Source organism: Lissotriton helveticus, chromosome 2_1 (assembly GCF_964261635.1).
Source record: "Lissotriton helveticus chromosome 2_1, aLisHel1.1, whole genome shotgun sequence".
In the NCBI taxonomy this organism is placed as follows: Eukaryota; Metazoa; Chordata; class Amphibia; order Caudata; family Salamandridae; genus Lissotriton; species Lissotriton helveticus.
The window spans coordinates 1,062,661,631-1,062,688,951 of NC_136059.1; the positions used below are offsets into that span (position 1 = coordinate 1,062,661,631).

At 43.7% G+C, this 27,321-nt stretch overlaps 1 protein-coding gene across 1 annotated transcript in view; it reads left to right on the plus strand.

Moving 5' to 3' along the window:
* Nucleotides 1-27,321, plus strand: part of PRUNE2 (prune homolog 2 with BCH domain) — a 1,307,647-nt gene that overhangs the window by 1,046,514 nt on the left and 233,812 nt on the right. The window contains exon 11 of the mRNA XM_078677810.1: nt 6,915-7,136. Within this exon, the coding sequence (XP_078533936.1) occupies nt 6,915-7,136 (222 nt within the window). The remainder of the gene's footprint in view (nt 1-6,914; nt 7,137-27,321) is intronic.

A 27,321-nucleotide genomic window follows, 5' to 3' on the forward strand; every position in this document is an offset into this window, starting at 1 on the left:
GCCCCCCACTCTCCCCATGCACGCATGCACCCTGGCAAGGTGCAAAATTAGCTATGCTGGAGGTGTATGCCCCAGGAAGTCTGGCCTCACCTCTAGGGTGCACGGTCTGGTCTGGTCTGTACACCTAAAATTGAATTCTGCCATCTTTAGGAGGGGAGAAATAGTGGGTTTTGGGTAGAAAAGGTGACCTACACCACCCAAATTTGGCACCTCAGGTGCAGACTGGCTGCAAGGACCGTCTGCTCATTGGCTACTAGCTCCACACCCCTAACTCCCCTAATTCTAGAATTTAAGGGACTCCCCCTGACACCAGAACCTCACATCGGAACAGTTTACTTCAAAGAAGGACCAAGAGGAGACCTGTGTTGCCGACAAGAGGTATTTGCTGCCCAGCACCAATTTCAAGAGGGATACTTTGTCCCTGAGGCAACAAACTTGAAACGACCCTCGCCCATTGCCAAAACTTGACACTACCGAAAAGAGGGACCCTTGTGGAAGCCAGAAGCACCCTCAATCTCCCCTGGACTAGTGGCACTAGTCCCCTGCAAACTGCAGGTAAAACACTCACCCGATCCAAGGAATCAGTGACCTTCAGGCCCTCTGAGGGATCACTCAAATCCAGTGTCTAGTGCATTGTGGGAGTTGCAGTCTCACATGCTCCGAACTTTCAGGCTGCTTCTTTACTCATCCTGACCCAGTAAAGTTCCAGAAGCTTTTCGTTGTGCGTACCACTGCCAAGGCTTGTTGGTCACCAGTCCATAACCGACCCTCACACTCGACGCTGAATCTACAGAGAACATCTTGCAGTCATCATTCGACATCAGCAGCTGTGTACCAGTTGTTTTTTTGCATTTTGTTTCTTGCAGCACCAAGTAATAGCCAAAAACAGCACCACCGACTGCTCTCGTTCAACACCAAGGACAGCCAGAACAACTGTGCACCTGGACTCCATGGGCTAGGGAAAATTGATCGGACTATTGTGGCCTGGTTCTAAAGCCGCATGACCGTATCCCTATAAGAGTTCAAAGAAACTTGACCGGCAAGTGACCAATTGTCACTAGTGGATTTTGCCACTGACCGCAACGTTAGCCAAGTTCTTGAGTAACTATGACTTTTGACATCAGGGTACTGGCAGATTTTGACTTACCCAGGGAGTAAAAAAAAGGTCAGCATTTTCAACCCCAGAAGGCCACTACCAGTTCAAAGTGATGCCATTTGGATTAACCCGTTCGGTGCTGAGGACGGCCCCCGGCCGTCCCATGTGACGGTGGGCATGTGCGGAGGACGGCCGGGGGCCGTCTGAACCTCGCCCACTGTTTAAAATGCCCGCACCGCGGCGGAATTCGCGCCGAGGTCAACAGGTTAGAAAATGCACCTGCCACCTTCAAGAGGTTGGTGAAAAGAGTGATTTCTGGATTGGATGATGTCGGTGCGACATATCTAGATGATATAGCTTTGTTTGGTTCCACCTGGGAGGATCACCTGGTCCACCTCAAAGAAGTGTTACAGGACCTGCATCAGGCAGGCATATCTAGCAAGGCCATCAAGTGCCAGATCGGGCAGAGTTCTGTAGTGTATTTTGGGCCACCTTGTAGGTGGAGGCCAAGTATAACCTCTACAACCCAAGATTCAGTCTATTCTGGACTGGGAAGCTCCCAAAGGTCAGACTCAAGTCAGCTCATTCCTTGGCCTGAATGGGTATTACATGAGGTTTGTGAAGGATTATGGAACCATTGTGGCCCCACTCACTGAACTTACCTCTGTAAAGCAGCATAAGAAAGTCATATGGACTACGGGATGCCAAAAGGCCTTTGACACCCTGAAAGAGGCTATGTGCTCTGCACCAGTACTGAAAGCACCTGACTATGGAAAGGAATTCATTGTCCAAACAGACACTTTTGAACATGAATTGAGGCAGTTCGAGCTGGACTGTTCCCATGGGGAACAGGGTAAAGACTGATTTACATATGGCTGGGTCTGAACTGGAATGGCATATGGTGCAAAAAAACTATGGATTTAGGCCCTGATTTCTCTACTGCTGTGAATGTGTGACATTGTGCTGCATTCTGCCCATCAATTGTTCTTTTTGCATTTGTTACCCCGAGTGGGATGGGTATGCCCAGACATGGGTCCAGTGCTCTCCATGCCACTGGAGTCAATCTAGCCTGGCTGATGAGGGGTGATGCCCAGAAACCGGTCCCAGGATGCTTGTTTCCAGTCCAGGGAGGACCTGGCCTGGCAGTTTGAGCTGGACTGTTCTCATGGGGAACAGCTTTAAGACGGATTTGCTTATGGCTGGGTCTGAACTGAATAGCATGGGAAGCAAAAAAAATGATGGATTTAGGGCAAGATCTATCTCTGTCCTGGGGTGAATGTTTGACATTGTGCAGCATTCTGTCCATCAATTGTTCTGTTTGCATTTATCACCCTGAGTGGGGCGGGTAAGCCCAGTTGTGGGTCCCGTGCTCTCCATGCCACTGGAGTCAAGCTAGCCTGGCTGATGAGGGGTGATGCCCCGAAACCAGTCCCAGGATGCTTGTTTCCAGTCGAGGGAGGACCTGGCCTGGCTGTTCGCGCTGGACTGTTCCCATGGGGAACAGGGTCATGACTGATTTGCATATGGCTGGGTCTGAATTGGAATGGCACGGGGAGCAAAAAAACGTCAGATTTAGGCCCAGATCTCTATACTAGGGTGAATGTTTGACATTGTGCAGCATTCTGTTCATCAATTGTTCTTTTTGCATTTACCTCTATAAAGCAGCTTAGGAAGGTGATATGGACCACAGAATGTCAGAAGGCCTTTGACACCCTGAAATTGGCTATGTTCTCTGCACCAGTTCTGAAAGCACCTGAATATGGAAAGGAGTTCATTGTCCAAACTGACAATTCTGAACATGGGTTTGGTGCAGTGTTAGCACAAAAACCAATGACGACGGCCAGGATCAACCAGTTTCCTATATCAGAGTCCCTAGTAACTCAACCAGCAAGTGACCGAATGTCACTAGTGGATTTTGCAGTTGACTGCCATGTTATTTTGTCTATCTATTTTACTGCACTGATTTAATATTGCTTCAAAAATCTTCAACTTTGGTTATATGTATGCTATTCCATTCATTTTGGTGTCTAAATTTAGATTAAAATGCACTCTATTTTTATAAATTGGTGTTGGATTTCTCTTGAGTCGTGTTAATTACTTATCGTCCATGTTGGTACTCTGAAATGCTTAAAACATGTTCCTCTAGTAAAGTTTGACTGCTCCTTGCCACTCTACTAGGGCTGAGCTATGGATTTATTAGTGTGAATCCAAGGACCATCTTTGATGTATTGTGATAATATTACATGGTAAGGCTACTGTGGTAACTAGGGCTGGCACCAGCTCATTTGGAAGGTGGGCTTGCGGTGACGTACAATTGTGATTATTGGATTCTTATGGAAAGCTGATGTTTGAAATGATACCGGTGGCTGACCCTGAAGAGGATGACTGAGTTGTCCTTCCTATACCAAGATAATGAATACAATCACTACCTCCATTAATGACTATCAGCTTCTATTTAGCTTTAACAGCTTACCAGCCATACTACATAATATTCCACTTTCCTCAACCCACAACACAAAAGTCTGACATAAATACGGGGGCCTAAGTATTGTGTACAAAAAGTTGCTCCTTTATATGTACATTTTCTAATATTGACTCCAATGAAGCAATAAACAATACTTAAGACACAATATTTATATCAGGCAATATTTAGGTCATGATATATTGTCATCGCAACATTTCTGATGCCAAAATAAGACCGCTGAAGGGTTTCTAGTGCGTCTACTATTACACCACATTTGACTAAAGATCTTCATTGTGAGTAATTATTCTATTGACACTATTTACAGTATCAGTACTCTGGTTCATTTAATGGGCCACTGCAGACATAGCTGTGTCACTTAAGTGGCTGGGTTGCTCAGTGTATTTGGCTCTTATGTCTGCTCTTTGACTTAGTTTCTCTAGCAGCTTGGGATGCAGTGAGAATGCTGATCCAATCATACCCAAAAACAGTAACCTCCCACTTAAGAGTGTACGCCAACCCAAACTACAATTATTGATGATTCTGTTTCATACAGGGAAACTGGACAGCATCTTCAGTTCATTGGTGTCCTTTGTGGATTCAGTGGGTGATGTGTTGTGGTGGCAGACAGAGCTAGCAGACACCAAAAATTTCCAATTGTCCAAAAAGTATTGTTCCAAGAACACATTTTGCTGGGAGAGCGGCTAGCACATGCAAGGCCTTCCAAAGGACTGTTGGTGCCCACTGGACTAACTGGCTTTGCTCTGGAACAGTGAGGATTGACAGAACTTCAAACCGTGAAATCTCTGAACCTGTATGCCGTATAACAATGGCTAAAACATTTTCAGGTTAAGCATGACTATACTAGCCAGCAAAACACATGATAAGGCCAAAGATGAAAGGAGATCAACTTTTATGTTCAGGGTATATGGGTTTCAACAACTGCCTACGCTCTAAGAAGAGAGCAGCAGCAGGACTTCTTCCTCAGTCCTAAACCCAAGAACAAAGTTAGTGCACAAATGTAGTACATCCCGAATATGCCTCACAACGAGCATGTGTACAAAGCAGCCAGAATATCAGCACAATTGCCATAGCACAGACAGAGGAAAATACGTTTGGAATACTGACAAAGACACTTATAACACAGGCAACAGAAGCAGAGACCAGCACACAGAGTACAAAACTAGAGGAAGGAGCTCCGACAAATACATGGAACACTGACATGAACTTTTGGCACTGACCCAACGCATATATAGGCATTGAGCACAGACAGATAGAACCAACACACACCTGAGTGCAGACAGACACCTGGAGCAAGGTCAAAAGACTATTTAAAGAAAAGTAAAAACATGCTGTCTTAAGTGTCCAACACTTCACTGGATAAGGTCTTTACACAAATATAAAATAACCAAAACTGTGTATTCCTTTTCAAGAAGAGCACAATGACCACCATTTCAGTGGTCTGACAATTTAGAGAAAATCATGTTGGTGGACAACAGCATAGCGCTAAAGCTGCAAGCAAGTGGAGAAGTGTGGCTCAATGGTTAGAGCGGCAGACCCTGATGCAGAGGTCTAGCCCGGGACCAGGGTTCAATTCCCCGCCTCGGCGGGTCTTGAGATCAAAAATTCCACGGACCTGATAATTCTTGCCTCGATGCCTATTCCAATCATGGAGTCCCACTCTGCAACTCTGGGCAATAGCTGGCTTAATCTCCACAACGGCCCCCACAATGCTAAGGATGCCTAACCTCCACCTTGGGGGTGCCCAGGCATGGACACCTCACAGGGAAAGCCAGGATGGTTTCCACAGCGGTATTCGTACAAGCGCCTTGAGACCCTTGCGGGTGAGTAGTGCGCTATACAAGTATCAATTTACATTTACATGTTACTTTCCAGTTGTCCACAATGATCACAGTGGTAACGTGGCAGATATTAGGGGTTACAGCTTGCTGTGGAGTAGTTAAGCAAATCCCAGGGCCTAGGGAATGTCTGGGATGCAAGTTCCAAGGAACATGAGCATTCTAGAGTGTTACCCTTTATGGAGAGGTAATTCACAAGCAGCAAGGGTAGTGTAATTCCTTGGATATATTTCATGTTCCCTGAGCTTTGGTACAGAGTACAGTCAATCCCCCAGTGGCGGTTCGCAAAGGGAGTGCTGTGGGGCCGTGCGAGGGAGGGGCAGGGGTGGGGTAGTAAACTCGAACATACAACGGAACGGAGGAACGTAATAATTACTTTCCTCCGTTCCGTCGTATGTCTGGGTTTACTACCCTCCACCCTGCCCCTCCCCTGCCTGCCCCGCAGTACGCCTTATGGGAGTCGCCACTGCAATCCCCCCTCTGCCCAGCCATCATGGAGGCCCAGGTATTTCCCCTGTGGTCTTCAGCACAAGCCTGGCAGGGTAAAGAAGACACCAGGTTGTTCATGAATTCTGGGTATAAAAGGGAAAAAAAAAATTCTAGGCTAAGGGGAGTTATGAACTACCCTACACCCACCCTCCTTCCGGGCCAACGTGATAAGGGATAAATACAGCTGACCAATTCTAACCAGGCAGGAAATGTTGGCCTACAGGCAGAGAAGGAGGTGTGCCACTTTGCCAGGATCCACATCTACCATCCCTAAATCGCGCTCCAGAAGATGTGTGGTTGGAGTCTGGTAGGAGGAGGCATACTAGGGCCTCTGAATGGCCGGCTCTACAACTATCCTATAAAGTATGTGAGAACTGCATTGTGCTGGCTAGATCGTATAAACGTTAGGCTAAAAAACAGGAAGAGAATCAGACAGGGAAAAAGTACAATACATAATTATATAGGGGTGCCTAACTTATTGTCGAAATCTTGACAAAATACTGCCCACAAAAGCAGTATATCCAAGACTGCCAACAAAAGTATATCAAAGAACAATGTTAATTGTGATTTGTATTCATCTGTGAAAGACATCAGTTCTGCCAGATCTGCCATTCTCAAAACCCAGTGTTTGGGTAGATTTCCTTTCTTTTGCGGAACTGATAATCGTGAGCAAATCTTTCATTAGAACCATCTCAGTTCTTCTGTTTTACTTGTATAGCAGCCACAATTGCACTGCATTCCCGAACAATTCTGATCAAGGGTGATACACTTTAATTATGTTAACAGCAGCCACTGCTGTGAAGGTGATAATTAATGTGAAAATTCTATAATGTGAGTTCTTCACACAAAAGGCTTCAATGTGAGTATTATCAATAAAATAAACACATAACTAATGTAAGACATAGCTATTATTGCATATGATCTTGGGAGCTGTACAGTTACTTGTTTGTTGTTGAAGTTTAATAATTAACTATGTTAATAATTATGGTTTATTAATACTCAATTGCAGAACCTCCGAACTCCTTGGACCTTAATGGCGCTCACCCTAGAAGGATAAAGCTTACAGCCCCCAACATCAACTTGTCCCTGGATAACAGCGAGGGGTCCATCCTGTCCGATGACAACTTGGACACACCGGATGAGCTGGATATCAATGTGGATGACTTGGACACCCCAGATGAGGCCGACTCTTTCGAGTACACTGGACAAGGAAATGAGTTAGACTGGGAAGGTAAATTGAAGCTTAATACTGAAACTACATTATTTGCTTGATTGAAGTATTGAATGACTTCTGAACATTTAAGATTTGAAGTATTGAATGGCTTCTGAATATTTAAGACCTATTGCAAGGCACCTGAAGCAGTTCAAACAAAAGTTCATGACAAACGGTGGGGGACAGCCCATATAACCCTATGGAGCCTGGGCTACACATACACAAGTGTCAAAAAAAGGGGTGGGGGATGGCTCCAGTGGGAGAGATAAACAGCAAGTTTCCAAAGAAGCCAACTTTCCGAGCTTTTTAGCCTCTGGCCGACTTACTCATCTAGTATAGTTAAATAATTTATTAATGAACATGTGAAAAAATGAAAAAATGTATAAAAGCATTGCTATGCGGGTAGAAAGAAACATTGACATGAGAAGTACTTTCTTGTTCAAAACATTTACTAAGTCAGTAAATGTTTGTAAGCAAATAAATAATGAGTCACAATACACAATTATTAATACTAAAATGTTCACAAAAATAGTTCAAAGGGGTGTCCGCAAATGACAGATGATAAAACCCTTCTTTGGGCAACAATAAAGAAACTATCTACAGGAACCAACATTAATTCATTGTAGACCAAACTGGGACAGTTCTTACATTAATTGAGTCCACCATTAGTTGTATGGTCTAATCCCCAATGGGTTCTTTTATTTCCTTCCGATGACTGGTGTTGGTCGTGAATGATATAAGTCGACACATTACAGCTTCCAACTATGGCCTCCTCATGACAATGCGGGACCAGAATCTTCCAAGCTACAGTAGAGTAAACTGACATGAGCAACTTCCCATTGAGGGGACTCTCAGGGCTGCTCCGGGTTCCGAGGCCAATGCAAAAGTGGAATCCAAATGACGGACGCCGAAAACGTGTGTCCCTCGTGGTTGTCAATATTGGCTAACCAAACAATCAAATCTTATAAACCTTCTTCGGCCAGGCAGACAAGTTGCCTTGAAGAAAGTAAAGGTCTCATGTGCAATCCACAGTCTCTTGGCGGCGCACAGCAGGACACGTTGCAAACCAAAACATATTTACTTGAAAAAATATTTGGGTGTTAACATTAGTACCTACATATATGCGAGAAAAGTGTCTACCTATATGTTTCACTATTACATCATGCAGTGTTTTTTAAGAGTTTTATATAGCGCGAACTAGACCTGAGACATCGGGTATCAGAGCGCTTTACACGAGCATCAGTTTTGTTAAAGACGGACACATTCATTTTTGTTAGGCACAGGAAGATTACGTGATTTGCCCAGAATCACAGGATGTTGAGCGTCGTTGCCGAGACTTGAACCCAGTTCCCCAGCTTTGAGTTCGACAACTCTAACCGCAAGGCTACATCCTCTCGCCAAGTTATAAAATGTATTTATATATAAATACACAGTTGCCATAAAGGGACATCTCATTACCTCTCTGAAATTAACTCCACTTACCTTGAGCATAACGTCTTACATTATGCATGATTACCTTCCCAAAGAGTAAACGGATAACATAATTACATATTTAATGTTCCTCTGTTTTTATTTAAATAAAATGCTATTTAATAGAAATAAAAACAATTTAGTAGAATATGCTTAAACTTTGTATAGTTACATAATTCCAATTAGTTATCATTTCTTATTAGGGTTAGATTTATTCGAGTAATGTAATAGTACCATTCTTTCTAAATAAATTAGCACACTATAAACGATTTGAAATTCATAAAATAATATAAATACATGTTTACTATTGTTTGAGATAAAAGTTTAGGTTACAGTTATTATTCTTATTAGATTTAGGGTAAGGTTTCCTTGTTTTAAAAACATCAATTGAATGTTATATATTTTAATGTAAATAATCACATCAATTAATAATCATTGCTTGTGTTAGGATATGGGATTACATTATATTTATCAGTGTTATGAGACCTTGAAAATCACTCTAATTTACTTACATATTTAATATGGCGGTGCTTGATGTATTTGACGGAGCTCAGTGCTCTAGGCTTAGGCTTACATTAGTACTAAAGCATGGGTGTGCCGAGTGCTCTATTGAGTATGCTGGGTCCAGCATAGATGTTCTGGTAGCTATAGTGTGTGCAGAAGTGGTATGCAAGTTGAACTCTTATAGTCTCATACCTAGGTTAAGCATTAAGATAGAGACCTATAATTAATATAATTAAGCTTAATTTATATACATTTATAAATATAAATAATTATGCATGTTACATTTTTATGGAGTATTGGAACGGGTAGGAAAAGGCAAAAGAAAATGATCTGATCTTGTGTTGTTATTAAATTTAAGTTAACTAAATTTACAATTGAATTGAAATAAATTACATATCATTAAACACATATCTTTAGATCGTTATCATAGCTTAGTTGTTGTGCCACTATTAGCTAGTGGGTAAGGGCAACAGTGCATTGCTTAACTTATATTACCTAATACTAAAATAACTGAGTTTCTGTTATAGTGAGGCACAGACTTAGGTTACAGATACACAGTAATGATGAGGTTAAGGTCAAAACGGGGAGATGGCGTTGAGGTAACTGCAAACATAAGCTCATGAGGTAGTGGAAAACGAGGTGAAAGTGTTGAGTAAATGGTAAAATGGTAATGTCAGGAGGGGTAGTGGTATGAATGCTCCATAATAAAACGTTTAACCCAGTGTACTACAAAATACTGTTTATATATGTGCTACATGTGGAACATATTTTGTTCCATGGGACAAGAAATACTCAATTGCATGCATAAGGAGAATCACAGAAAGATAATTACTTATTCTTAACTCATGTAGAGGGACTTTTTAACATCCTGTTAGTTCTGCTTTTTAAAATTAGGGCAGCATTGTTTTTCAATTGGCAACAAAAATAACTCTGGCATGAAAGCGGCATGAAGTAATAGAAATAAAGTAATCCTTAAAAGGCATGAATAATGCACGCCTTAAGAACTGTTAAACGTGGGCACAAAGAACTCTATTAACACTGATCAACAGGTCACATTTATGAAAATCATCCATGAGTGAGTATCATTCTTCCCCTTTTGCGTACACCGGATAAGGGTCAAAGGCAACGCATTCCAGGTATGTGAGGCAAGTACTCCGAAGGCTCTACACCCCTTCCGGGATTTCTTAAATCTGGTAGTTGTAATCAGATTGGTATTTGACGATCGGAGCTGCCTCCTTGGGTTATACCAAGTGAACATTTCTTGCAAAGGGATAGGACCCTGTCCATGTGCTGCCCTATACACGATGCAGATTGAATTAAAGCAGATTCTCTCCTAATGGGCAGCCAATGAAGGTCTCTTAGCGCCAGTGTCATAGAGGATCCACATTGACTGTTTAGCGCCAGCTTTGCTGCCATTGCCTGTACTCTCTGTAGCCCCTGCACAATATATTGTGGTGCTCCCAGATATAGAGAGTTACAGTAGTCCAACCTGCTCAGTATTACAAATGTAAATGTAAATGTAGGTATACTTGTAAAGCGCACTGCCGCCCCATCTCGGGGCATCCTGGCGCTGTATACTGCTTTGGAACCCTTCCTGGCTTTCCCTGTGAGATGCTCCCGACTGGGCACCCCCAAGGTGAAGCCAGGCATCCCAGCGCTATTGGGGCTGTTGTGGAGATTAAGCAAGCTATTGCCCAGAGTTGCAGAGTGGGACCCATGATTAGAGTAGGCACCGAGGCAAGAATTATCGAGTCCGCAGACATTGAGCCCAAGACCCTGCCGCGTCGGGAATTGAACCCTGGTCCCGGACCAGACCTCTGCATCAGGGACTGCCGCTTCTAACCAGTGAGCCACACTTCTCCTCTTCTCACTACGAGCGGTCAAGAGTCTTCTGGAAGTAGGGGAAGGATCTTACGCAATACTCGTAGCAAAGAAAGGCATACGCTGGCAATTTTATCGGCTTGTATGTCCATTTGGAGATTTTGATCAACCATAAATCCCAGGTTGCGTACTACTTTGGCTGGAGCCAGAGGTTCATCCTCCGGAGTGAGTTTGAATTCTATCGGCAAGTGTCGAGACACTCTGGTAGCTGGATATGCATGCATCTTGATCATGCAGGTAAGTACCATTGGTTCATGAAATGCTGCACCTATTGTTGACTTATAAAAACTAGAAACTGCTATATCCTTAGAGAGAAATTCTCACCAGAAGGACAATACACTCAATACATTATTTGTGTCTCAGACCCACCAACTCACTTAATCATAAATCACCTATCCATTCAGATATCCACTCACACACAAAAGCACCTTCTCTAACACTTAACCACCCATCCATCCACTCACCCATGTGCTTAGTCACTCTATCATTCACTCACTCGCTTATTTAATCACTCGCTCTCACCCATCCATCAATACTCAATATTAACCCATTAACTACCTTAATTTGCCTCTTAGACGGCCTCTCAACCAATCTCCCATTCCCATCCTCTTAATCCCCTTCTCACCCAATGTACGACTGCTGAATCACAGTCGCCAATAGAGTATGGGGAAGGTCTTTAATTATCAGTTTATACAGGTTTCTTTACAATGTACTCTATCAGTTCAAATGCAGTCCCCATGATTAAGGATTTTGTTTGCTGAAGGCTATATCCGTTCCAGTATAATTTCCTGTCCAGGGTAAATCTTTTTCATCCTCCCTCCGTTCTTTTTTTTTTTTTATTTGCAGAGTTTTATATAGCATGAACTAGACCCGTAGACCCGAACCGAATCAGGTATCAGAGCGCTTTACATATTTTCCAGTTATGTTACATGAGGACACACTTTCATTTTAGGCACGGGGAGATTAAGTGATTTGCCCAGAATCACAGGAGGTTTTGGCGTCGTTACCGAGACTCGAACCCAGATCCCCAGGTCAGAGGTTGAGGGCCCTAGCCGTTAGGCCAACTCCTCTCCCCTGAAATGTTCTCAACTCTCAAAGCTATGGCATAACTCCTTTCATCTAGAAGAAAGAGGGACTGTCAGCCAGTCTCTATAGTATCAGCCCTACCCTACTTTTCTCTTCTCCTGTACAAAAACGCTTCTTCTGCTGCATAAGGCAAGTGCCATCTTTGTACTTGTTTTTCACATTATTTTTTACATATTCCAGTTAGGTGATAATTACTTTCAGAGTTGCTGCGTTCTGCTGCTGCTTTCCCATAGCTTCTCTGCCTCTAAATCTTACAGGCCTGTTAAGAGTTAAGCTGTGTCTGCATACGAAGTAATCTGGGATCATGTGGCGTAAAATTCATAGAATTGTGAAGAAAAAATAAGAAAATGCAACAGACAGTCCTGTAGAAATAATTGGTTGTTTTATGGTGCACACATAAGGGATCGGGCCATAAGTTGCCGCACCTGCTGCTCTCATTATCTTTATGTATTTATGTTCTCATATATTTGAGCACAGATTCGATAAATAATTACTTTCAAGTGCTGTAGACACTGTAGTTGCAGGTCCTTAAATGTACACGTTTAAATCAAGCAGCATGCATGTAATGAGTAAACATTTGTAGTTTTCGCCTGCACTCTCAACTTGTCTAAAGCTGTAGCCAAAGCATTCCTATGTAGACTCCAACTGGTTACCTCAAATTACACATGAACATCTCTAAATTAAATTCTCATGTCCAACAGCACCCTTTAGAGTGCACTTGCTTGCCTATATTGGGCAAATCATGTGTCCTTTCAAACACTGTGTGATCATCAATTGATGATTTAAAAGATGTAACTTTCAAGACAAGTCTTATAATACCGCTGCCCAGGAAAGAAAAGGGAAATTATAATAAAATCACTGCAAGATGCATAGTGGTACAGAGAGAGCCAGAACCTTTAACTTTCGAGCCATATCAACCAATATTAATCACAAGAGAATTCAAAACTATTTGCCAAACAACTGTGTTGCCTCTATAAACATAATGTTAAACGAGCCTCATAGAAGAAAAGTCATTGTCCCTAAACCAAAGAGAAAAACTGATCAATCAACTTCAAACATACCTAATAATCTAACAGACAATTAGGACTTCTTCCAGGATGTAAGACTGGTGAAACATCTACCACTATTGATCAGTGCCAATATGAATAAGTGGTGTCTAAGAAAAGCAGTTAAACAAACCTGAATTACAAATTATATTAATCATATATTAAGAATGAACAGAAAATTGATTAAATGAATGAAGGAGAATTGGAAGTTAATCCTATCAATACCATCAAAGGTGCTCCACAAGACCAAAATAATATTGTGCAAACAGCAGGGAGTAGCGGACCCGCCACTGAAGAGAACATTACCATAAAACATAAAATAAGTTATGAAGCTAGGAGGTCTATTGAAAAGGTATCAAGAAGATTGAATGCTGCAGTAGCAAGCATGAAAGGACTCCAATCAAGTCCTCTATTCATAAACAATATCAGCAATTAAACCCAGCAGCAATTTTCATACCCATTTTAGCTGTTATAGAAAAAAAAAATCTATAACTCCAAGTAGTAAATTCCATTAATTCATACATTATGTAAATCGCCGTGTCTGGAGACCTTACGGGCAGCTGTAATGACAAGAAACTATTAAAATGAGAACACCACAAATCGAGCTTCTGAAAATACTTATACACTGCAGATGGCCGATTTTCTATGAAAGAAGCCTCTGGAGAGTACCACTACTTCTAAAGCCACAACATCTGACTCATTTATTAGGACAAATTAGATTGATCTTGCAGGAAATGATCGCCAGAATGGTGTCTCTGTGAAAAGCAAAATATAGTCTAGTCACTCGGATTTTATAGCAAAGTACAAAAAAAAGGGGGAATTCCTATATATGAAACAAGGATTTGCTTCGTCTTTTCAAATCACACATGAAATTAGAACATCTGAAGTCAGAGGACTTGGTAAGGGTTAGTTTTGCTGCACCGACATCTAGAGAACAAAATGCACATTACAGTTGTAACCTGTTACAACCAATCTTTGATGCAGATCTGCTTTATATGAACAGGGATATCTTTGAGCAATGGGGAATCACTGTAAAAGAGTGGATCCATAAACTATATCCAGCACCCATATGATTAAAAAAAGAGCAGTATCCAACCGTGGGAAGGCCTACTGTGGTGCTGGTTGGCACCTTCAGACCCTAGAGGCCTGTGCTTGCTCTCCACCCAACTGTCTAAGACAGTTCAGGATAGAGACCTTCAAAGTGCACTTGTCAGCCTGGCTGTTGCAGGACGCCAGTTAAACGGACATGCACACTTTGGAGTGTCTAGCAAGGCACTGCTCCAGTTCTCCATGCTGCCAATAGGCATCTGAGGACAGGCCTAGCATTTCTCTTAGCTCATGGGCACCCGGGGCAGGCTGTCGGCACACCATCGGTAAAAAGTAAAATGGCAGTGAAATCATTTCATTGGCATTTTATTATATGACGCGCTGCTCGCAGCGGGCGGGGAACAACGCTTCCCAACCCTTGTGAAGAAACCGCTGCTGCTAAGGATATGCTCTTTGTAATTGGTATGGAGTTAGAAATTATGAGCAGAGCACAGGGATGAAGATAGGGAGGATTAAATATGTGGACATGTAAGTAATAGCGGTCTGATCTCTTCCCTATTCCCATTGGTGTGGGCAGCGGTATCAAGAGAGGATCCCTCTTCTCAGGGGCGGCTTTTCTGCTATGGCGTAGGAGTCTCACCCCACTGCCGAAAGGCAGCAGGTAAAAAATAAAATGATAATAAAACTATTTTATTATAATTTTATTTGTAACTTTCTCCTGGTTCGCTGAGTTGAGGGCGGGTTGGGGCCATCCTCTCTACCCCAGCATCGTCTGTTAGGGAGGAGGAGTGGTAGGAGCACTTTAAGTGTGCATGGCGGTTTGACCGGCCGTCTTAGGCCTGCCAAACAGTCATGCGCAGTAAGCATTTCTCCACCTGGCAGTGTTGCACAGCCAGGTGGAGAACCAGCCAGGCTCCCACGCCCTAACTTAGCGTCATTTCAGCCTGCTCAGGCCTATCACGAATCTGCTCTCGTGAGAGAAGCATCGTGATAGGGTGGGACGGGAGCGGGGAAGCATTGAGGATGCAGGAGCAGAGGAGCACCGAGGCGACAGTCGGCAGCGGCAGGTAAGTTCTTTTATGGTTTTTTTGTATTATTCCCCCCTGCCCCACCAAGTGTTATTGACAGTAGCCTTTTCTGCCTCTTATGCCTCTTATATTTCTGGTAAGAAGAGCCACCTATTGGTTTGCAACAGTTTTAGCTGCTCGGCTTCGCTGGGTGTTGGTCCTTGGTGCCTTATTTTAGTTCATGGTAACCTATAGTCGAAATATTCTCCTGTCACTTCTGCTTGGTCCTGGCAGGAGCAGGCAACACAGGTCTCTCCCATGCTCCTCATTCTTGCCGCAGTTCCAGGGGAAACATGTCTTTTGCTAGTAGTAATGTGCAAAAATGATTTCCCCTTCTCGAATAACAATTATTAAAAAATAATTTAAAAAAAACCCGTGTTCAAAGCTTGGTAGATGTTTGTGCCTCCTTTAGAAAATATCAGAAAAGATGATACATCAATCCAATGATGTTTTACAAAATATTCATTACCATTTCATGCGGAAATGTTCTGGTGAAGTCTGCCAGTAAAGCACTCATTACTGGTAAATGCAAGAGACGTTCAAGGTGAAGATGCCCATGATACGTGTAGGTCAAATGGTATGTATCGATTGCGCTCAAGATATAAATGGATCTGACCTCTAGAGCTCACTGTGGTGCTGAGCTTGCCCTAGCTTGCTCTGTTGTCATGGTTTCAAGCATCCCCGGGTTAGGATTCGACAGCCTTTGAGTCTTTGCAAGAAAACGATTAAGTAGGCACTTATGCCAAAAAGTATGTAAACATTTGCCAGCTGATTGTGGTTTTGCAGATGACATAGGCCTTCCATGATTACAACACCCAAGGAGAGAGTGTATAGGACAGACATACATGGATAGAAGGGGGGAGGGAGGAGGTAGGAGATATCCCATGGAAGGCAGTCACTATCAGAGGACTCAAGGCTGAAAATCCATATGATTGTATAAGAAGACTTATGAGGCCTATGTCTAGAAAAAAATTATAGTTTAAAGCGGCAATTTGTGCTGTAATGTTATTCTGTTGGTCTGTACAAGAAAACTAATAAAAATATGTCAGTTAGGGAAAGTGTTTGAGAATAGTTGAGCGACTTTGCGTGTGGTGCCCCCAGCTATCTCAGAAAGGAAATCCTGGAACACTTACATCTGTGGACTACAGCAATATGCAACTGGATTAGGTCCCATTTGCTGAACAGACTACATTAGTAGAGGTAAGCAGTACTCTCTATGAAGAGTTTTCTGAAAAAGAGTATGAAGATGACATTTTCGTTGTAAGTGGTAAATTTAAAAAGCATACACGGCAAAATACATACTTTTTACAAAAGGCCAGTACTTTTGTTGCATCTTTGATAAAGCCTGTGTGTACAAATGTTTTTACTTTCGAAACAAAAAATCAGTGAATTCAACAACATGTTATCATGACAGCAAGCCAAAACAAATGACGATTAGTGATTAGCACTGACTCTTTGTCACAGCTTAAACATCCAAACTGAAAGCATTTATTATATAAAGACCACAAATCATCAATTAAAATCTAATTTTGCATGCAAAGTAAATACATCAGAAAACACAGTTTCTTTTGATAACAAGTTTCATATCATGTCACATCTGCAGTCTAATAAAAGGACTACCTAATGCCCCATCACCAAAACAGGACAGAAATGGGACAATGCCTGAAATGCCATGGCCTTGATGGGCAGCCCCCACAAATAATGCAAAGTCATGAAAAACACATCAAGTTGGAGGTGGTAGGTGAATGACCCAAAATCCACACCGTCTCTTTATTACTTGCTTTTTGTATTTCAGAGTTAATGACATATGGTTTTAAAATCAATGAATGGTGCCTGAAGCCAGACCGAACAAGCATTGAGAATGCATCGGTTTGGCCTATGTTAGGAATAAAGGGGATGTGGCGCAGCAGCCAGAGCTGCTGAATCGAGAGCTGGGGATCCTGGTTCGAGTCTCAGCAGCGCCGAGCAACATCCTGTGAACCTATGCGAATCACTTAATCTCTCCAGATGATAAATTGTTATATAAATATGATGCAAGAGTAAAAGGCAAAACTTTATGAAAATAAAGTTCCACCAAGCGGATGTTAACAGTATTTCGGCGGCGGGAAACTGATAAGAAAAGCAGATGAGATACAAGCATTGGAAAATATGCTACAGCCAATTGAAATGGAGGAAAGGTAAGTGGCACGCACAGGAACCAATGAGAAGCCAGGACAGAAAGGAGGTGGTATGTAAGTCCCTTTTAAGTTTGTATTAAAAAACAATAGATTTCTCAAGCACAGCACAAGCGCTGTGCAGGCAGTAGCTAAAAACTTGTAATGAAAATGAAAATTCACTGGCAGTTATGTTGGAATTGGCCAAAACAGTTAAATAAGGACTGGAATTCATTGAGTTCCTCTTCGGGCAATAAATGAGGTTTCCTTTGGATTTCCTTCATCAAAAGATGTCATCCTCTTGGGTGTTGCACTGCTTTGGTAAACACAGCATCTGTTTTTAAGTTTAAAAAGCTTTATTAAATGGAAGAATACAACGTAAAACATCATTACATAAGAAAATAATACTAAAGAAATAGAGCAGCAGATAAAAATGAACAATAAAAAACTAACCCCCTAGGGGGAAAATGAACTATACCAAGAACAAGAGCTTTTAATGGTATTTTGTCATAAGGGGAGGGGGAGGGAGGGGAAGAAAAAGAAAAAGAAAAAGAAAAGAAGAGCGAGTGGAAAGGGGGAAAAAGGAGGGCAATCTAGAGAACAAAATTAATACTTATAATAACTCTACAGCAATGAGAGAGATAGGGAGGCAATAAACAATTCAGGGAGTCTGTCTGGAAAGAAAATCAGTTAAAGGTAGCCTTAACAAATCTTTTTTGACTAATAGGGGTATAGAGGAAAGCAGCATCTGTTTTCTAATCAACAAATGCACCACTTTGGTGGAGGTTGGACGTTCTGTGTTCTGTCCGTTCAAAGGACTCCCTGAACTCCCCTTCACCTTGTGGTTTAGGGCTGTTTTGGAAATACAGAACCACTGGCAAAATAGGGATCAATATATTTACACCATGTTGCTCACAAGAGAAACGCAAACCCCATTAGCCAGCTAAAAACACTGCACACTAGTGTATTTTATTTAGAGGATGGTTGTGGGGTGAGACAATGTCACAGTGAAGAGTACAGAGTCAGGCATGGTGTTATACACATTATTCCACTACACAAGAGTTTCACTCGGGTCGCTTTAACTTAGCTTTATTCAGCGACTACGGCAAAAAAGATATCTATATCATTTTCCGTCCTCTTAATCAGTGATATCTTTAATATGCGTGTATCAGACTTCCTTTGAGGCTTGATAATTGAGACAACCATTGATCCTAAATTACCTTGAGGTTATCCCTTCAGGCCACAGCCACCCCGCTTTACACAGAAGCTTAATGTATTTTTGTGGCAGGAAAGCTGGTGCATTCATTGTTGTGGCTGTGGCCCTGCACACTTTTGCATAGTGGTTGATTTTCTCTCAAGCCAAACATTTTCGACCCTGCTTGTTGGACAGAGGCTATTTTTTGGTGTACTGTCTCTTCAGTAACCACATTGTTATTTGGATTTCACTTTTATGGGAATGGAGTTCCACGCAGTCTCCCTCCTTTGAGCTTCATGGGTCCATTTGTCTAAAAGGTTTTCTTTGGTTTTCACGGTTGCCAGGAGAATATCCAAATTCCTGGCTCGTGTTTTAGGAAGCTCCATAGACCTATCTTTGCTTAAGTAGTCTCAGTAGCATAATTGACCTCTCAGTTTCAATGTGTTACAACCTTGAATGAATCGATGAAAGATCTCCTTGTACAGACTGATCCCATTAAATATGGTTATCAGTTCTCTAAGTCTTCCAAGATTGAGGCTCTTGTTAATATTGGCGAGTTTGCCAGAAAACTAAAACCTCGTAATCAGTATTCACCTGTGATGCACAGAAAAGGTGTAGCCACATGCAGAATGTTGCTCAGTTAGCGTCTTTTTAGAGAGGCAACAGCAGAAGTATTTTGTGCAAATGTTTACCAACAAAAAGGAGCAGCTTTAAAAACCTGGCTGTTTACTGATTAGTATTTCTCCGGTTTGATCCTCAGGCAAGATTTCATACAGCGCCAGGACACCTACGGGTAACAGTAGCGCTCAACAAATGTTATAATAATAATTGTTCTGCTGTTTTATCTCTTTTGGGTCTGGCACGCAGTTTTTGAAACGTGTGTGGCTGAGGCTTTCCTCTGGAGGCCTTTGAAGTGGGAGCCATGTGCATAGGGGATGGCGAGAGGGCATTGTTTACCATAGTTTCTCCTCTGCCTTTCCTGCTTCATTTACATCGTCAGCCATTCTGGTCCTGCTATGGCGGTAGGATCTCGTCACGCATTGTTAGATAAACGTTTGGGCGCACTGCATACACCACAGTAAGCAAGTTGCAGAGAGAACCAAGGAAGCAGAACACATCATTCTTCCCGTTACCGCAGCCAGTCACAGGAATGTCTGACCCATCATGTCTTCATGCTGGAAGTCATTAAAAGGTGGGGAGGCTAGTTCTAGGGTTGAGGCCCTAAAGGGCCAGCTCTATGTTAGTTCTGTAAGCACCATGAAAGGAAAGAAATAATTTTATAGAGCACGCAATACCTGAAGGTGTCTTAGCACTAGACGGATCAAACCCAGGACGGCCATTAGACTAAAGGGATGCCTTTGGCATTACTCAGTGACATATTGTGAAAATAACCAGGTCTTTAACTGTTTCCTGAATTACTGCAAGATGAATTGTGAGCGAAGTGCAAGAGGCAGGGAATTCCATAGCTTCCCACCACAGTACATGAGCGTTCTTCCACCCCATTGTGCTCGTCTAATTCTTTGGACCATGACCATTTGTGCGGAGCTCCTTCTGAGGTTCCTGCTGGGAATGTACCAGGAGACCCAATCCTGAAAAAAGGACAGACTGACTATGTATAGGGCCTTGTGGATTAAACACAGAGCCTTGAAGGAGATCCTTTTCTCCACAGGCAACCAATGAAGACCATACATTAAATTAGAGATTGGTTTGAACTTGGGGACCTTCAGTAGTATTCTTGATACAGTGTTCTGCAAGTACTGTAGTTTTTTTATCAAGTGTTTGGAGATACCTAAATAGAGGGCATTGCAATAGTTCATTTTCGAGAAGATGGGAGCCATCATCACCGTTTTCTGTAACTCAAACGGAAATGAACAGGAGATTTTTCTTGAGAACCCTCAGCATAAAAAACCTGCTGAGGTCCCCACGTTAATTTGGGCAGAGAAACATAATTTGGTTTTGAAAAGGACTCCCAAGTTTCTTCCCTTCTGCACTGGTTTTTGTAGAGCACCCAACTCCTGGGGTCAAAAGGATACATCCCAAAAGGAGGTGTCCTTTCCAAAAACCAGAACCTCTGTTTTGTCCGAGTTTAGCTTGAGACGATTTCTCGGCATCCAGCCAGCAACCTGGACCATGCATCTGCAGAAATTGTTTGCATCTTTTTCACCTGTGACGAAATAGATACCACTACCTGTGTGTCATCCGCATAGGAGAATCGGCCAGGCCAAAACTATGAATGACTGGAGGGGTAACATACATATTGAATAGTGTGGGGCTATGTGCAGAGCCCTGAGAACGGTCTGCATGTTTCACCTTCAACTGTGACCTACCGATGGCCACGCCCTCTCCATGAGCCTGTTTGGGTCTATGCTTTGAGAAAACTCTGTACTATGCACAATATCCCCAGACAGAACCAACAAAGGCCACTCTTCATTTGTTTATCAATATTTATTTTATTTTGGGCCTTTGTCGAGCTTATGTGAAAGCAGCCTCGTGAGGCACTGCATAGCTGTGCATAGCTGAGCGGAGAGGATACAACAGAATGAAAGAATGAGGATGTCTGAGATAAGTGTGGCTGGATATATGTCAGAGATGTTTAAGGCAGAGCAGAATATCTGAATTTCTGTCCTGTAGAAGTCCATCATTTTTTGCAAACTTACATATACTATCTACAGGCAGATGGGACGAGGCTTACGTTTAACTCTACCTGCTACTGCACGCTCGCGCAAGCTGCTACTGCTCCCTTGCTGTTTTCTACTTTTTAAATTCACTTCACGTGCACTTGCACCACTGCGCTGCTCGACCTAGGACGTAGTCGCCTTTTCGCGTTGGGGACATCTTCAGGGGTTGTATTTAGATCATACCTGCACTATAATTGTACCGCCACTCGCATTTTGCGGGACTTAGGACTCAGGACTCCTTGGAAGCGCATTGCGGTATTTTCGCCGCAATCTTGGGTGTGGGTAGCCAGGAGGTGCCGAATAACGGGCGCCATCTTGGGTGTGGGGCCAGATATCGGCCTCGCAGGAATCCCGCGCTCAGAAGAGTCTATTTAAGCGGAAACTCCCTCAGCTCAGGTAAACTCCACCTGCTACTGCAAGCTCGCGCAAACTGCTGCTGCTCCCTTGCTGTTTTATACTTTTTAAATTCACTTCACGTGCACTTGCACCACTGCGCTGCTCGACCTAGGACGCAGTCGCCTTTTCGCACTGGGGACATCTTCAGGGGTTGTATTTGGATCATACCTGCACTATAATTGTACCGCCACTCGCATTTTGCGGGACTTAGGACTCAGGACTCCTTGGAAGCGCATCGCGGTATTTTTGCCGCCATCTTGGGTGTGGATAGCCAGGAGGTGCCGAATAACGGGTGCCATCTTGGGTGTGGGGCCAGAGATCGGCCTCGCAGGAATCCCGCGCTCAGAAGAGTCTATTTAAGCGGAAACTCCCTCAGCTCAGGTAAACTCTACCTGCTACTGCACGCTCGCGCAAGCTGCTGCTGCTCCCTTGCTGTTTTATACTTTTTAAATTCACTTCACGTGCACTTGCACCACTGCGCTGCTCGACCTAGGACGCAGTCGCCTTTTCGTGCTGGGGACATCTTCAGGGGTTGTATTTAGATCATACCTGCACTATAATTGTACCGCCACTCGCATTTTGCGGGACTTAGGACTCAGGACTCCTTGGAAGCGCATCGCGGTATTTTTGCCGCCATCTTGGGTGTGGGTAGCCAGGAGGTGCCGAATAACGGGCGCCATCTTGGGTGTGGGGCCAGAGGTCATCCTCGCAGGAATCCCGCGCTCAGAAGAGTCTATTTAAGCGGAAACTCCCTCAGCTCAGGTAAACTCTAACTGCTACTGCACGCTCGCGCAAGCTGCTCCCATGCTGTTTTATACTTTTTAAATTCACTTCACGTGCACTTGCACCACTGCGCTGCTCGACCTAGGACGCAGTCGCCTTTTCGTGCTGGGGACATCTTCAGGGGTTGTATTTAGATCATACCTGCACTATAATTGTACCGCCACTCGCATTTTGCGGGACTTAGGACTCAGGACTCCTTGGAAGCGCATCGCGGTATTTTCGCCGCCATCTTGGGTGTGGGTAGCCAGGAGGTGCCGAATAACGGGCGCCATCTTGGGTGTGGAATCCTGCGCTTAACGGTCATGTAAGATGTGCCACGCCCAAGCGCGCAGCGTTGACGCGCAGCGGGCGCGCCATAGGCGCGCCGGAGGTGCGCCAGAGGTAAGCCCGTTTGCGCACCGGTCGCGCCTAGTGTCAGTCACGCTGCCTCTGTTTCTTCATCTCCCGTCACATACTCTAGGACTGAGCTTATGCAGTTACGTCCCCAGGTTAGTCAAGTGCTGAACACCAACTCTGGTAAATCAGAAGCGCTGTCCTGTGGCCTGCTTAACGTCCGCTCACTTTGCAAACATCATGCTGAAATAGCACTCCTCATAGATTCCTATGGTTTGGATGTGCTTTTTTTAACTGAGACATGGACCCGAGCAGACAGCAATGTAGAACTTGGACTGGCCTGTCCACCGGGCTATAAAATCATGCATTGCCCGAGGGTGGGGAACAGAGGTGGAGGAATAGGGCTCATTTTTAGAGACTCCTTGGCCATCTCCCTATTCGAGGTCAAAGCGGTCCAAGGGTTTGTACTCACGGGTTTCTCGCTCAAAGGACATAAAGGGGTTTTACAATCTGGGCTGCTCTGCTACAGACCGCCGGGTTGTGCATTATCCAAGTTACCATATCTGGTAGACTTAATTTACGATCTCTCGAACTCGCATACCAGACTACTCATCCTAGGGGACTTCAATCTGTGGCCTGATGGGCCTCTGGGCGCAGCCTACAGGGAACTGTGCCAGGCCTGTGGCAACCTTCAGCTGCAACAGCTGGTACTTTCCCAGACCCACACGAAGGGTCATGCTTTGGATCTGGTCTTCTCAGAAGTCTCCCTGGTGGTAATTAGGGAAATTGCCTTTCAATGTTGGACAGACCACGCACTAGTTCGTTTTTCCCTCTACCTCCCTGCAGAATCTTTCAGAAGGAATGGGGTGAATACCATCACAGCGAACAGGCAGTGGTCTAAACTCCTGCATCTCCCTGACCACCCTCTCCTGCTTTCTGGGGGTTTTGGCTTGAAGGAGAATGTCGAAGCGAGCTATTCTAACTTGTGCCAGCAAATTACCAACTCGCTGGACACACTGGCTCCTTTACGGCAACCTAAAGTTAAACGCAGACCAGTCATGCCATGGTATTCAACCAACCTATTCCAACTGAAACATCGGTGTAAACAGGCAGAAATGGTTTGGAGGAAGTCCTACTCTGAGACTACTAAATCTCTATATAAATCAGCACTGCTGGAATACAAAGCCCAGATTAAATGTGCCAAAGCGAAATATTTTGAGGTCACGCTGACACAAGCAACTAACAAAGCGCAGACTTTGTTTAAAATAGTAAACGACCTCGTCAGGCCTAACTGCGCGGCGAATAACATCCCAGCCTCACAATCCCTCTGCGACTCGCTGGCAAAAGCATTTGAGGATAAAATTGCAAATATCCTAAGTGCCCTCACTACTTCAGGCACGCTTGATCTTCAACCTCCGGATATCTCTGTGTCCTCTCCTGCTCTTGTTGAACGCGAAGAACAGACAGCTCACCGTCGGTTGGAGTGCTTTACTCTTCCCTCTTTCGATGAGTTCTGTACATTAGCAAGTGGGGTGTCTTCGGGCTCTCCTCTGGATCCACTTCCCCATAAATACTGGAAATTCTTTCAGAAAGAAATTTTCCAACCTTTATATTCCATCTGTCATCAGTCTTTTAGCACGGCTATGGTTCCTGATAGCTGGAAGCTAGCGGTGGTCTCCCCTCTCCTAAAGAAGCCTACACTTGACCCCACCTGTTTGTCTAATTATCGGCCAATCTCATTGCTCCCTTTTCCGTTTAAGATCGTGGAAAAACTTGTGACCCGGTCTCTTTCCAGCTTCTTGGAAAGTAACATCTGTCTGGAGATGGCCCAGTTCGTCTTCCGGCCAGCTCATGGTACGGAGTCGGCGCTGGTGGTCGTGTTGGACAACCTTCGATCGCGGGTCGACAATGGTCGAGCAGCCTTCTTAGTGCTGCTCGACATGTCGGCTGCGTTCGACATGGTCAGCCACCCCATTCTCATCAACAGGCTGGAGGAGGCCGGGGTAACAAGTCTGGCACGGGACTGGATGATTTCTTACCTTCAGAATAGGCATCAGGTGGAGGCATTACCACCCTTTCGTTCAGGCATTAGGAGAGTGGGACAGGGCGTTCCCCAGGGGTCTGCGATCAGCCCCATCTTGTCAATCTGTACTTGTGCCCTCTGATAAAATGTATCAAATCTTTTGGCATTTCAGTGATCAACTATGCCGATGACACCCAGCTCATCTTTTCCCTTGAAGGAAAAGATGCGGTGTCTACAGAAACCTTCCATCGCTGCATGGCTGCAACGGCTGATTGGTTGAGAAACAACTCCCTTCAATTTAATAGTTCCAAGACCGAGGTACTCCACTGCTCCTCGGATCGTGTTCCGCGTGCTCTGCCGACCGATTTCTGGCCTTCTTCCTCCTTGGGTAATGTGGCGGCGGTGGATTCTGCCCGTAACCTTGGAGTTATGTTTAACTCTAACCTTCAGTTGGACGGCTTTGTTAATAAAACCATTTCTACTTGCATGCTGCTGCTCCACACCTTACGGAAAATTCTCCCCCTGTTGCCACTCCAGGCTAGACCAGAGGTGGTGCGTGGCATTATCCTTAGTAGGATAGATTATTGTAATGCATTGCTTCTGGGGGCCCCTGGTAACTTGATTATTAAGCTGCAGCGCATCCAAAACATGGCTGCAAAGCTAGCTCTTTCCAGGCCTCGCGCTGCCTCCTTGTCCCTTGCACTTAAAGATCTTCATTGGCTGCCAGTCCAACAGCGAATTCTTTTTAAATCATCCTGCCTGGTCTTTAAGGCTCTACATGACCAGGGTCCAGCCATGTTACAGAACCTCTTTTCTTGGTACCATGCAGTGAGACCTTTACCCTCCTCCTCATTACATCTGGTCGTGGTTCCGAGGATCCATAGGCTACGGATGGGGGGTCGGTCTTTTGGTTATGCAGCTGCCAAGCTCTGGAATTCCCTCCCTCTGTCCTTGAGGAGCTTGGAGGATCTCCCATCCTTCAAGAAAAGTTTGAAAACTCATCTTTTCCCCAGGACAGCTTAAATAGCGTGTCTGTGTAGATGGTTCAGTAGAGTCAAAAGCGCCAGGATACCCTTTGGGTGGCAGTTCGCGCTATATAAGTGCACAATACATACATGCATACATGATACTGGCAATATTTTTGTTTAAAAAAATTATACATCTGGAGATTACTAGCAATGTCCAAAGAAAGGATTATATTTCTGAACTATGTTGTTACACAACACTCAGGGCTATATCTGACGTCATACATGATAATAAAATATCATGAATAAATATTTTTAAAAATCCATATAATAGCAAATAACAGAAATAAATTTAAACATATTGATCTTAACTCCTGTTGTAATCTCCTAATTTGTTGTGAAAAACATAAAAAGGTTATTACACAGTAACAGACATAGTGGTCATGAAGCATTTGTAAAGAAATATAATCCTGGTCGGCATTGCCTGAATTTGTATTTGCGCATGATAGGTAAAATATAAGTTTTACAATATACTGTGTAACATTTACAGAAAAAAAGATATGAAGGTTTGATTGACTCGATACTCCATAGAACGGACAGGGAAGCAGGGCTTGCTTAGAAAAAATGCCAGAAGGGTAGCCCAGCATACAGGGGATGAGGTTTAGTCTAAACCTTAATAATACAAAGCGCTGACTACGGATAACAAGAACAAGTGAGCATTTTGTAACTTAACATAAATTCTGGCTTCATTTGCAGTTGAAATTCCACAATCAAAAGGCTGCTGGTAGTGGGTAAAGTGAGTCAAATTGGGTATGGAGTTTGCATAGACAATCAGAAATGTTAACAGATTCAAGTAGTACCTATTTTTATTCATACATTATACCTGTTTGGGGATATTCCCGAAATATTCCTTCTCAAGCAGGGCGAACTCACAACTGTCACAGGAACAAGCATTTAATTCAACCAGTAAACTAGTTATGAAATATACAAATTGTGAATTTAATTTCAGTAATCCTTCTTTGTTTCACTTAAAAATATTTTCCCTAACGTCTTGTCTTTCAGCACTCCTTCCCGGTGAATGCTGAACTAATTGGTGCTCTTTCCTGCATTTGATACAGCACGTACATGTGGAACTCTCAGGGGTGTTAGGGAGTCTTGAACATGTGGGAAATGCTTTCCAAACGTTTTAGCCGCTTAACCGCAGCGCAAATTCTGCCGCGGTGCTGCGGTTTTAATAAGTGGGTGGGGCCGCGTCGGCCAAAGGACTAGTGCAGCACTGCGGAGGTCGTGCTCACGACAGCCGTTGGCCGACGGGAGCACGTAAGGGGTTAAAGGACTACCAATTTACACCCCAGCTTGTGTTAGTTTATGTTATGTTATATTGTATTATGTTCCATGAAACACACTCATTAATGTAATCCGTGGCCTGCGCACCCACAGTCTAACAGGGAGTTGAAGGAGGGAGGTTTCGGGAGGAGGTACCTTATTTCCCTAGGTGCTCAGGTACCTGGGAGGACAGAGGCCTCAAAGTGTGATTAGGAGCTCTCTCCATGGTGCTGAAGGCTCAGCCCTGGTA